Here is a 13,107-nt window from a genome sequence, read left to right on the forward strand (position 1 = left end):
AGCTGGAAGCAATCTGGAGTGCAAGAAATGCAGATGGACTCAATACCAAGCAACTGTCACAGCAAGATGCTAGGTGAGTTCATGCTCGATGTAAAAAAGAAAAAGGCCCAAGGGATTTGGAATTCACTGAACTATACTTGCTGTAGAAAATGAGAGGCTTTCTGGTTAGACTGGAAAGCTCCTCACGTGGTTCATCAGGTTTAAAAATTCTCCTGCTCAAGGTTTAGTAATGTAATCTTTGTGCAACAAACTTGACACTATCTTTGGTTAATGAGCCAGTCCTACTCGTTTAGAGCTTTCACATTTAAAACATATATGAAAGAAAATATAACACAAGCCACTCCAATTAAGAACCATAACTATCTAGCCATACCCTATATTTAATATGACATGAAACACGGCATTGAGATAAAATTAAGATGCTCCCAACAAGAAGCAAACAAACGTAAACAACTACACAAGAGCCAGTTTACAGTAACTGAAGAAAAAACTAGCAAACCTACGCTAGAAGTTTGCCTCCCCTATCTTTCCCTTTATTTTTTTCGACAAGAGGGCCTTAAGATCACATCCAGGTTCAAGAAAATATGATTAATGAACAAGAAATGCTGATTTTGTCTACTCCAAGCATCAAAGTTACTTTGAACATATAATACCCAGCAGACCACACTATGCCAGAACTAGGATCGAAACCACACAAGGAAGAAGAATCTTAAAAAGGCATGCTTGGCCATTATATCCACCTGCGCATCATGGGATGTGACACGTTCTTCTCTGAAGTGCCAGCATCTGATTGGCTTGTGGAGTTACTTGGAAGGCCTGCACTGCTAGCCAGCATCACCAACAGACTCCCTCCATGCACCCTCCCTTCTGGAAGCGAAACTGACCCAGGCTGGCAAGGAAGGAGATGAGGCATGATATTGTTCTTTGTATCACAATCACTCCAGCCTGCAAACTTCTCCCCATCATTGCCTATCTTTGAGAACGTATCTTCTTCAACAATGATGTCTTTCATTTTCTCAGTTTTAACCAATGTTGGGTACTGAGTAGCTGACAGTCCCAGAGAGCCCCCACCATGAACACAACGATCTTGCACAAGGGCACTATGTGCAGCACAAAGGCCGGTTTTGCCCCTAGCAAACCTATCACAAGGAGGAGCACCAGCACCAAGATTTGATCCTACCTGGCCCCATGAGCAGCGCTTGCCGCCTCCATGTGCCTTGCAAAAATCAGTGCTCCCCTGTGCGCTCTTTCCACACCCTTCAAACTTACATCGCTTGCCCCCACCATGCCGAACACAGAAATCCGTTCGCCCTCTAGCACTCTTAGTGCAACCAGGAACAGCACATCTCTTCCCACCACCATGAGCAACACAGAACTGGGTCCCACCATGCACACTTTTTGGGCACACACCTCCACCCTGGAATGAGCAGCGCTTCCCTCCACCATGTCCCTTACAAAAAGGAGTGCTCCCTTCAGCCCCTTTGGTGCACCCCAAAAAAGTGCACCTCTTTCCACCACCATGTGCCTTACAGAACATTGTGCTCCCTTGTGCACCCTTCGAACATCCTGGAAACTGGCAGCGCCTCCCACCTCCATGGGAAATGCAGAGACCAGAGTAACCTTCTGCACTCTTTGTGCAATTCTCCCTCTGACACCTCTTGCCACCTCCATGTCTGATGCATAAACCTGATTTTCCCCTAGCAGCTCGGATGCAGCCTTCATGGCTGCAGCGCCGGCCACCACCATGAGCAATGCAATAATCAGTGCGGCCTTCAGCGCTTTTTGTGCAGCCAAGGTGTTGGCAACGCCGACCACCTCCATGGGCCTTGCAAAAGATGGTCCTACCCTCGGCTCCCTTGTGACAGCCAGGTCTCTGGCATCTTCGTCCCCCACCATGGGCTATGCACAGTCCAGAAGCACCTCTTGCTCCTTTTCCACATCCCTGGAACTGACAAGTTTTTGTGGTAATGCTGCGTTGCTGCAGATGAGTAACCCCAGAAGTACAGGCAACTGGGCTTTTCAATGTTTGTATCTTGGTTGATGTGAGGTCTGGGACAACTGCAACTGGATCAGCTTTAGCATGAATCTTTTGGTTGGAAGGAAAGCTGCTAGTTGTCTCTGAAATATATAAAGAGGGTGCCACATAACTCCCAAATATCCAGCGAGATGATGCTAATCCTTCATCAACTTTTGGCACTTGACCAATCACTGCTGATGTGTCCAGGCTGTTCTGAAGTTGATCGGACACTGGGCTGATACCAGTAATAACAGATTCAGATGGGCCAGTTGATAGACCTAGCTGGAGGTCATAAATCAGTTCACTTCCTGATGCCTGAGCAGCAACAGAGGATTTCTTAGGGCTAGGCATATTCTCATCGCCAAGATGAAGCTGAAAATTCAAACCCAGATCGGCTGAGGATTCCTCATCAGTCTCCTTCACCGAAGACATGGTGCAAGCAGTTGTTGAGCCATGAGCAATGCAATAATCAGTGCAGCCTTCATCGGCACTCTTCGTGGAGCCAAGGTGTTGGCATCGCCAACCACCTCCATGGGCCTTGCAAAAGATGGTCCTACCCTCAGCTCCCTTGTGACAGCCAGGTCTCTGGCATCTTCGTCCCCCACCATGGGCTATGCATAGTCCAGAAACGCCTCTTGCTCCTTTTCCACATCCCTGGAACTGACAAGTTTTTGTGGTAATGTTGCGTTGCTGCAGATGAGTAACCCCGGAAGTACAGGCAACTGGGCTTTTCACTGTTTGTATCCTGGTTGATGTGAGGTCTGGGACAACTGCAACTGGATCAGCTTTAGCATGAATATTTTGGTTGGAAGGAAAGCTGCTAGTTGTCTCTGAAATATACAAAGAGGGTGCCACATAACTCCCAAATATCCCGCGAGATGATGCTGATCCTTCATCAACTGTTGGCACTTGACCGATCACTGCTGATGTGTCCAGGCTGTTCTGAAGTTGATCAGAGACTGGGCTGATACCAGTAATAACAGATTCAGATGGGCCAGTTGATAGACCTGGCTGGAAGTCATAAATCGGTTCACTTCCTGATGCCTGAGGAGCAGCAACAGAGGATTTCTTAGGGCTAGGCATATTCTCATTGCCAAGATGAAGCTGAAAATTCAAACCCAGATCAGCTGAGGATTCCTCATCAGTCTCCTTCACCGAAGACATTGTGCAAGCAGTTGTTGAGCTAACCTTGCTAATGTCTGAGGAACTGGGTGACTGCCCTAAACCAAGTGCAAGTAAAGGATGTTCAGGACCCTCCAATCCACTAATATCACCCCACTTCCTCTTTGTCCCTTTAGCATTGAAACTATACAGACTGGAAGTACCAGGGGAATCAAGTCGCAATGTAACATCTGTGCTATACTCAGCTCCTGATTGAACTTTGCTCCAAGAGACAAAAGCATGTAAAGAGGAGAGGTTGGCAGGAATGCTGTTATTCATTACTATTACCAGCAGAAGACCTCTTATATCAACCAGATATTAATCAAAAAGAACCAGTTGGCCTGACTTCCGGGACTTGCAGCTAACAATATTCAACAGTTAGAAACATCTGAAGAATTGCTTGCCACCTCCACTAACAAATCCTGTTGTATCACGACGATCCATTTCAGAAAATTTAAAGAAACCAAAGTGGTTGCACTTGTTGTAGAAGTTAGGTTACAATATTTGACAATTCACAGCCAACGATGTCATCAACAAGAGCAAAGCAGCCAAGAATTCCTGCAGCAGAACAAACAAGTTAATGACAAATTAGCATTATAAAAGAAATCGAGAGCAATCAATCATTGGGCATGCATTAGCTCAGTAATAACCCTGAAGGTACCCAGGAAAAAAAAAGAAAAGAGAAGAAAAAGAAAACACTAAATATCACGGAGAAAAGAAAAGCCTAGTCATCCACCATTAAACCTTTCAAGACTTCATCCTAGACTTGCTTATAATTTTCATAAAGGAACCCTGCAGTACATATAAAACACCCTAAAATGTCTCTACAGCATATCTGGCATTTCAAAGTACAAAAAAATTCAGGGGTCCATGGCCTAGAGCAACAACAAAAATGATAATTATAGTAATAGCAGGAATAGGAGCAGCAGCAGCAGTAGTGGCAGTCATACTAGTATTAGAAGTAGGCTCACGCTATGGCATTGCTCATACTTATCATTTCAAAGTACAACTAAATCCTGGAGTGCTTTGACAACAATAACAATGATGATGATGATGATGGTAGTAACAGTAAAACCAAACGGAAGCCAAAGGAAAAGAATATTTTCTATTGCCAGAAAGTAAAGCCATTTTTAACTGAATTTCTTTAAGACAATATAAGTCCAAATTACAGCAGTCAGAAGATGGCTTCGCAGCCATATAGCCTGTATCTAGGAATATGGTTTCAGTATGTAACGATATCTACTGTACAACATATACTTTGTCAACTAGTAATGGAAAAATGCAATATGTACCAGATTGATATGATATAATAAGGGCCATAAAAGCATTTTTTTTCCATTGATGCTTATTTTCGCCTTTTTTCAAATGTAAGGCCTTCCCTTTTGAGGTTTCGAAGACTCAGTCTTAGTATCGGACATGCTCATGATATAAAATCAAGGTGTAAATATTGTCTTTCTGCTATTAACAAGGAGTATTAGGTTATTATTAGTCTCATATATTTCAGTTGTGTCATTAGCATGTCTCACGAATCAATTTTAAGTTATATGCATAAGAAATTAGTGTTGGGATTTAGCGTCTCGAATTCGATCCACAGAGAAAAATCCAAGACGAAAGAGCCCAGAATGCAGTGCACGACGACGTGAAAGCCCGAAGATGCAGTGCGCAAAGGTCCGCAGTAGGGTGCAGCCCGCAAGCGCGCGCAGGCTCGCGAGATGCGCAGCCTAGGTGCGTGTGGTCCAGGCGAGCCCCATGCAACGCACGCTCGTGCATCGCGGTCCATGATGGACCGCAGGGAGAAGACATGGTCCACACGTCGCATGTGGACCGCCGTGGTCCAAGGGGCGAAAATCGCAATCTACAGCATTCCTTTGCACGATCAGACAGCCAGGAAGCCATGCGATCACGATCGGACGGCGATCAAGGGTGTTTGGGGATGATCTTGCACGATCAGACAGTCAGGGAAGCATGCGGAAGCGATCGGACGGTCAAAGACTTTCTGGACTTTGATCAGGACTGTGATTTCGATCTGAAGAAGGTTTTCGGTCTATAAAAGCAGGTACACGAACCTGAGAACTATGTGTAGCGACTGAGAGCAACAAGAAGCATCCAGGAGCATCGAGGACCCTGAGACGGTAGGCCCAAGTCTCTTTGGGAATTTTTGTGAGAGCTTTTGTAAGGAGTGAGAGGTGAGAGCTTCTTGTTGAAAGAGATCGGTTTATGAGAGTTGAGAGTGTATGATCTCCTCTTGTAATTGTTTTCTTTCATAGTGAAGCCTTTGCATGCCCCGTGGAGGTAAATCTTGATCTAATCCATGTATTTGATTGTCTCTTTTATTTCTTCTTTTTTTCTGCTGCAATGAGTGGTACCAGATCTCCAACAATTGGTATTAAAGCCAAGTGGTACCAGAGTCGTGGTAGTCTAGGTTGCAGCGGTGTTAATCAAGATTGAAGAAGATAGAGAAATCAGGCTCAATCAAGATGGAGATCAACCAGTATGATGGAAAGAACAATTTCTTCTTATGGCAAGCAAAGATGAAGGATGTACTCATCCAACGGGAGTTGATCGATACTTTCATATGCGAGGAGAAGCCGACTACCATGGAGAAGAAGGATTAACAGCGGCTACAGATACAGACGGTGAGCACGATCCGCTTGTACTTAGCAGATGATGTGGTGATCCATATGCTTGGTAAGATTTTTCTAACGATAATGTGGATGAAACTCAAAAAGATGTACATAGCGAAGTCACTCATTAATGCGCTCTTCCTCTGGAAGCAGTCCTACCAACTACGGATGAACGAGGGATAAAGCGTGCAGGAACATCTCGACAACTTTCAGAAGATCCTCATCAATCTCCTCAACGTTGGTGAGAAAGTTAAAGAGAAAATCAGCATATTGATCTTGCTTGCATCGCTTCCCCCTTCTTTTGAGTCTTTGGGACTGCTTTTCTAGTGGAAAAGAACGCCATCAAGATAGAAGAGGTTACTTATGCACTACTCAGAATAAGGTTCTCAAATGAAAAAATTGGACTTTGAGTTCAAATGGCGACTCAACTTTGACGATGACTGGAGATGGTGGTGGCAAAAGACAAAGCGACAAAGAATCGCAATGTGGGCAATCTAAGTCCAGGCCAAAAGACTCGAGCAAGATCAGATGCTACAGATGTGATGAGTTGGGACATCGAGTCAAAGATTACCTGCAACTCAGAGATCGGATGAAGGCTACTATGATGATGGCGAGCAGCAATACAAAAGACATTGATGATGTTCTTCTGATGACTGATGAGGTATCTACTTCTTCTCCCTAGTGGATTTTAGATTCTACTTGTTCGCATCATGTGTATTACAGAGAGGAGTTGTTTGACTCCCTAAAGAGCAATGAGAGCACTGTTCACTTGCTAGATGGATCGAATTGTGAGATCAAAGACAATGGAACGGTCAACTTACAGACACATGATGAAGCAATGAAAAAGTTGGATGAGGTCCGATACATATCCAGCTTTAGGCTAATTTCACTGAGCAGACTGAATTCAAGTGGTTACAGGTAAAGAGTTGATGATGCAATCCTAAAGATCATTCACAGCAGTAGGATTGTGATGAAGGAAAGAAAGTATGAAGGATACTACCTCTTGACAGGAAGCTCAGTGCGAGGTGGAGCTTCAGAAGTCAGTAGAAGCCCAGTGTGAGGTGAAGCAGGAGCAGATGGATCAGATACGAGATGGAAGACTCAAAAAGATAACAGACGATATCGTAAGGTGAAATTTCTATTGCCGCAGGAGGCTAATCCGAGCAGATCTCAGATCAGATGGGTCATAACACACGATGGAGATGGAATCGAGCGGTCTGACTCGACTCCCATGTTTGTCCATCCATGAGCAATCAAGCATTTATCCCAGAGCATGGGGGTGAGATCATCCTGAAGCTATCAGAGTTAGATGGAGACCGAATGTCAAGTCGAGATGAAGATTGTTGGGATTTAGTGCCTCAAATTCAATCCATAGAGAAAAACCCAAGACAGAGGAGCCCAAAACATAGTGCACAACAATGTGGAGGTCCGAAGATGCAACGCGCGAAGGCCCACAACAGGGTGCAGCCTGCAGGCGTGCGCAGACCCGCGGGACGTGCAGCCCAGGCATGCGCTAGCCCAGCGCGGGCGCATGATCTAGGCAAGCCCCACGCGGTGCACACCCGTGCGTCATGGTCCATGATGGACCGCGGGGAGAAGACGCCGCATGGACCGCCATGGTCCAAGGGCGAAAATCGCAATCTACAGCATTCCTTTGCACAATCCGACGGCCAGAAAGCCACGCGGTCGCAATCGGACGGCGATCAAGGGTGTTCGAGCGTGATCTTGCATGATCGAACGGCCAGAGAAGCATGCGAAAGCGATCAGACGGTCAGAGACTTTTTGGACTTCGATCATGACTGTGATTTTGATCTGAAGAGAATTTTCGATCTATAAAAGTGGGTGCACAGATCTGAGAACCGTGTAGCAGCAGAAACCATCCAGAGGCATCAGAGGATCCTGGTACGACAGGCCTAAATCTTCTTGAAGATTTTTGTGAAAGCTTCTGTAAGAGGTGAGAGGTAAGAGCTTCTTGTTGAAAGAGATAGATTTATAAGAGTTAAGAGTATATGATCTCTTCTTGTAATTATTTTTTTTCATAATAAAACCTTTGCATGCCCCGTGGAGATAGACCTTGATCTAATCCACGCATTTGATTATGTCTCTTTTATTTCTTCTTTCTTTCTACCGCAATAAATGGTCCCAGATCTCCAACAATTAGTTCATGTCCGTCATTAGTTTATACATCAACATCCAAAATGGAAACAAAAATGGAATATGAATGTCAAAAAAAAAGGAAGTAGATTAAATAATTCTACGCCAAGTATATTCTTTTGAAAATATTGCTATCTTATGCTGTACATTATCTATGTACCTATGGAATGACTTTTGGGTGTTGCTCAAAATATGATAGGAGCAAACTTGTTCATTTGGTACATCAGTATGTATTTTTGTAGTCTAAACATGTTGTTACTAATCTTAGAAACTTTTAGTGGTAAATTTGCTTTATTTGCAGTATGTTAACTTTACTACTTCCAATAGAAGTTACTAGTAGGTATTTTCAGTTTATTTATATCTGTTCATGAATAAACATGGTCATCTTGTATGAAATATTATTTTTAATTACACGATGCATGTGTTAGAAAACAACTAATTTGCATAAAATGCCATGATTAATAGAGCTGGGACCTTGTATATTACTTTTATGTAATGTTTCTTTTTTCATAAAATAACTCTTAACCCACTTACAAAGAGTTTAGGAATGGCCCAAATTAAAATTAACCTAAGGACAGTGCCACTCTGTAGGCCAAACCCATGACCATGCATTTGATAGAATGTCGCTCATCCCAGTACCACATCTAGACATAGTACAGGTATGTACCATGCTGGCCCATGATGGGAATAGGCATGGTACAGGTTACCTAAATCCATGGTGTGTTGTGCAACTGCAAACAACCAAGAATACCAAATAACTAACATAAACTCATGCCAGTCCTTTGTGTGAGGAAATAAAACCTCCATCTAGATAGTTACACTTTAAACAAAATAGAGCAAGAGCCAGGAATTCTTATCAAAAAATAAATACACCCTAAAACTTAATTATTTATCAGTCACAACAAAATCAAACTAGATTTAAAGCAAAATGCCTAAGGTACGAAGGCTATTAAGTTAGAATACAAGAAGTCAAATAACTTGATGCTTGATACAGAACAACAAACAACAAACTAATAATATATCACTACCAGTCAAAACTGGATCATGTAGATAAGGTATTAATACCATGATGCCCACAATAAAGTCCAGCAGAGATACATGGTATGACATCTCAGTTATGTTATACTGGCGCCAGCGGGCATTCCATAAGTCCATGATCTGTACCATATCATACTAGTAAGGCACCACCATGGTTACCAGTACCAGTCCTTTACGCTTTGCGCTACACTATGTGCCCCTCATAATTCTAGGACCATCATCCAACCACAAAGAAAGGAGTATCACTAGCAATTAAGGATGTCTACAAAGTAGATTTTTGTGAATTAAGGGCATGAATATAATAGACACTTTGGTCAAACCATTGATATCTCTTGATCAACCAAAGAATATGGAAAATAAAAATAACAGTTCAACCAGTACATGACACAAGAAAACAATCTGATTATGCTTTGAGGGCTTACAGATAACATTAAAATGGAAACTGAACTACTGAGTAATTCTTTGCAAAATTCATTATGAGGCTAAGGTATGATGTACCAAGAGTAAGAAAAGAAACTGAAGAAGAGCAAAAATAATAATAACAATAAATAAAGAAAGAAGAGTTGGAAATGCAAAATTTGCAAAAATCTTAAATTCCATTAAATATCCAAAGTCTGACACTTTGACTCATTGAAAGTTTATATGGACCTCTACAAACTCAAGACTCTGAAGACGTCTGATTCAGATGGTAAATTTCTCTAGAGAACTCATAAAATGAATAAATTATAAAATTCTATAAACACCAACAAACATAATACATAAACCTGGAAACAATCTGCTCCTTAATTATACTTAGAAGTTTCCATCTCCAAAATTTCAAATTTAACAGAAGTCTCTGAAATAGCTCTGGCAAAGAGCCAATAAGCATACCATTAAAGGTAATTGACACCCTATAGATTTAACAGAAATCTCTTTTAGACCCTTGGATCCATCCTACATCAAGTTCAACTCTTCAGAAGCATTGTCCTCAAGTTCAAAGAAGACTTCTCCAGCTATTAAGATTTACTTTCTGCCTGGCAGGGATATATCATGGTTTATCGCAATACATTCAAAAAATAAAAACTCATCAATTTTCAGATTTTACAAAAAAAATAATGTCTCAATTAGCCTTAAGAATCATCACCTTAGAGGATCTTTATGGATTATTAGGATAAAAAAAAAGGATTTATCTAATTATTAGATAAAAGTCAATGCCCTTACAACACCATTTTGCCATGTGATTTTCCAGAGTTTGCAATCATTATGCAAGGGAACATGGCAAGAAAATGTGAAAACATGCCTGAAGGCACTTGTTCAGCAATTTGATAAGGGAAAATTTTCTATGATGTTTTACAAGCAACATTATAAACACACCTAGGTTTCATGAGTTCCAACCAAAAACTAATTGTACCAATGATTTGACCAAAAGTTAAAACTACACTTGCAGTTTCAGTTGTTTCTAATTTATGTTATACACACTTAACTTTCTGAACCTTATTGAAAATTTTAAATCATATGACAGATATGCCCAACTATTGTTGCAACAAAAGAAACAAATGAAAAAAAAGACAAGAAAGGATTTTTGATAACTGAGGTGCAGGAGGAAATAATAACATGATCAAAAAGGCATGATAATCTAGCACGTAGAACAATAAGCGTTACATGGAACTGACTATAGATCCATGATCAAAAAGGCATGATAATCTAGCAAGTAGAACAATAAGCATTACATGGAACTGACTATAGATCCATGACAAAAAAAAGTATACATAATCTTAGTTTACAAAAACAGGGAAAGGACTGTAGCACATGATAGCTAATATACTGCAGTATAATCTAGAAAAATCAATGAAGCTGTCTGTCCACCTAACCAGGCAATGAAATCATAATCTAAAAGATTGAAAAGAATTGCATGACTACTGAAAGATTTAAGAATTTACACTGCCGCAACTTCTCCCTATCATTTCATAGTTTAAGTTGTTCAAACTTAGTACTTTTCTTTTTCCATGTTTCCACTGAAATGAAAGCAGAACTCACATCGCATGTTTTATCAGTATGTTATCTTTGTACAAAGATTTTACTTTCCCTCTTTTTTTTTACTTTTTTTTCTTTTTTTTTTAAAGAAAGGAGGTCATAAGTCCACCCTGTTTCTAGGTGAAATTTTTAGTATCTTTTATGAAGTTCATAGAGAATTTTGATATATCAGTATGTATACTCAATATAATCTACACGCATAAATCACCAAAAGTACCAAGAGATAACACCACGGATCAGAAAATGCAGGTCCATGATGCCCAAGCAACAAAACAATAGATGACAATGCCGCATTCAAACCACAGTTGTGATAGACTAATCAAAACCATACACATTGAGAGTGTTATGAGAGGATGAAGAGCAGTTGGACTCCCCTCAAATGATTCAAAGTTCAAACTTCAAAATAATTACAATATAAAAAAGACAATTACCCTTCTAGCGAAAACACGTAACAAAAACCAGCTAACCTTTCGAGCTAAAGCACATACAAAAAATTAGGTGAAGCCAAATACTAAAAATAATACAAAAAAGGCAAGCCCAACCAAGAATTCTTGCATTAAAAAAATGAATAATAACAAGAAGAAACAGAAAGAGATGGACAAATCAACCTAGAGATGACTACAAGATTGATAGGAGAAACTTGAAACAAGATAAAATCTAATTAAGCATATCAGAGAGATCTAGGAAGAAAAAGGAGAGCATACTAAGAGGCTGGTGTTAAAAAGAGCATGTTCACAGATTCGTATAACAGAACGCACCAAGATATGCCCGGATCTCAGGATGATCTTTTGCTGTGAAAAAGTCTGTGCTGAAAAGGATGCAGAGCCACGGGCGGGAGATTTATACTGCACAAATTATAGCGAAACGATGAACAAATTAACTAAATCATATGAACCATACATATCTATATGCCAAAACTTTGTCCAGCTTCACGAAACCCAATGTTACTACCTTCCCTTTTTGGATCACGATAAGATTAGCCGCCACCTGAAGCACCTCGTAAATTCAGATTGACGACAACTCTCTTCAAGAAATAAAAAAAATTAAGAAAGGCATGAATCAGAAACTTCTATTTCAGAAGCGAGAGAAGATGAACCCCATCAAACGCATGAACAGTTTAAGGAAAAAAAAAAAAAAGACAGCAGTTCGGAAACCAGATCAATTCTTTTCAAAAATTCTTCCACTTTTGGGGTGGGGTGGAAAGCAAATTACAGACAACTTATGAGATTTGACGCACAAAGAAAAACAGATAAACGACGAAATCTTGAAAAGCACCTCAAGAATAAGGAAAATAACGACTTCTTGCATCAAAAACCCAGCATCTTCCGGGAATTTGATGGACAAAATAAACAACTTTCAAGAAACAGCAATATTAAAAAAAAAAAAAAACTTTTTCACTCAGAATCAAAGAATTCATCCAAAACAAAAACGAAGCATATCATGCGACACAGACTGCGCAGAGGAGAAGACCAGATTTCTTGCCAGGAGCAACAGAATCCAGAAGAAATCTTCGAGAAACAACACATGAACGAGTAAGAGAGCAATAATTTCAGACGCCAAGAAGACACGCACCTCAAATCAGCGGGCCTCGAGGCGCAACGAGTTCAAGAACTCCCGCAATCAGAGATCCCGACCGAGATAAGAGCTAGGGTTTTGGGGGCGGCGGAGGGAACGAGAGCGATAGCAGTGAGCAAAGAGCGAAGACGGCCACCGAAAGGAGGAGGAGGAGGGAGAAAAAAAAATAGACACAGAAAAAGGAAGGAGAGGGAGGAAATATAGCGAGAGGAGGAGGGCGCAAGTTGAAGGCGGAAGGTGGCAGGGAAAAAAACCATAAAAAATCGAGTTCGAGGGCATGGGCGCACGTTAGAAGGAGTGGCGCAGGTTAGCCCAAGCGGTCCGCCCTCGCCCGCGGCTATCCCCTGGTTCAACGCTGCGTATCCCAGCTAGATTACCCAACGAATTATTATCCACGTGTCCTCATCCTGATGATGTATTTTCGGTGGTCGGTCGAATAGAGAGGAAACAAAGGTTCAGGAGAACGTTTGGTAGCCGAGACGACGCCACGTAGCGCTGTGCCTGGCAGGCGGTCGGTGGGCTCGG

At 41.4% G+C, this 13,107-nt stretch overlaps 1 protein-coding gene across 4 annotated transcripts; it reads right to left on the minus strand.

Annotated features, from left to right (window-relative positions):
* Positions 1–403: 403 nt before the first annotated feature.
* LOC105041837 (uncharacterized) lies at positions 404–12,832 on the minus strand. Of its 4 annotated transcripts, none has more exons than XM_010918887.4 (4): positions 12,580–12,832; positions 11,959–12,031; positions 11,766–11,852; positions 404–3,736 (listed from the first exon to the last, which is right to left on the minus strand). In XM_010918887.4, the coding sequence occupies exon 4, from the start codon at positions 3,455–3,457 to the stop codon at positions 731–733; it is 2,727 nt and encodes a 908-aa protein (XP_010917189.1). In that variant the 5' UTR covers positions 3,458–3,736; positions 11,766–11,852; positions 11,959–12,031; positions 12,580–12,832; the 3' UTR covers positions 404–730. The 4 variants fall into 4 exon arrangements, with proteins under 4 accessions (XP_010917189.1, XP_010917197.1, XP_010917204.1 ...); XM_010918895.4 differs by having other exon boundaries at positions 11,959–11,994; positions 12,580–12,815; XM_010918902.4 differs by lacking the exon at positions 11,959–12,031 and having other exon boundaries at positions 12,580–12,820.
* Between the last annotated feature and the right edge of the window lie 275 nt (positions 12,833–13,107).

This window comes from Elaeis guineensis, chromosome 2 (genome assembly GCF_000442705.2).
Source record: "Elaeis guineensis isolate ETL-2024a chromosome 2, EG11, whole genome shotgun sequence".
In the NCBI taxonomy this organism is placed as follows: Eukaryota; Viridiplantae; Streptophyta; class Magnoliopsida; order Arecales; family Arecaceae; genus Elaeis; species Elaeis guineensis.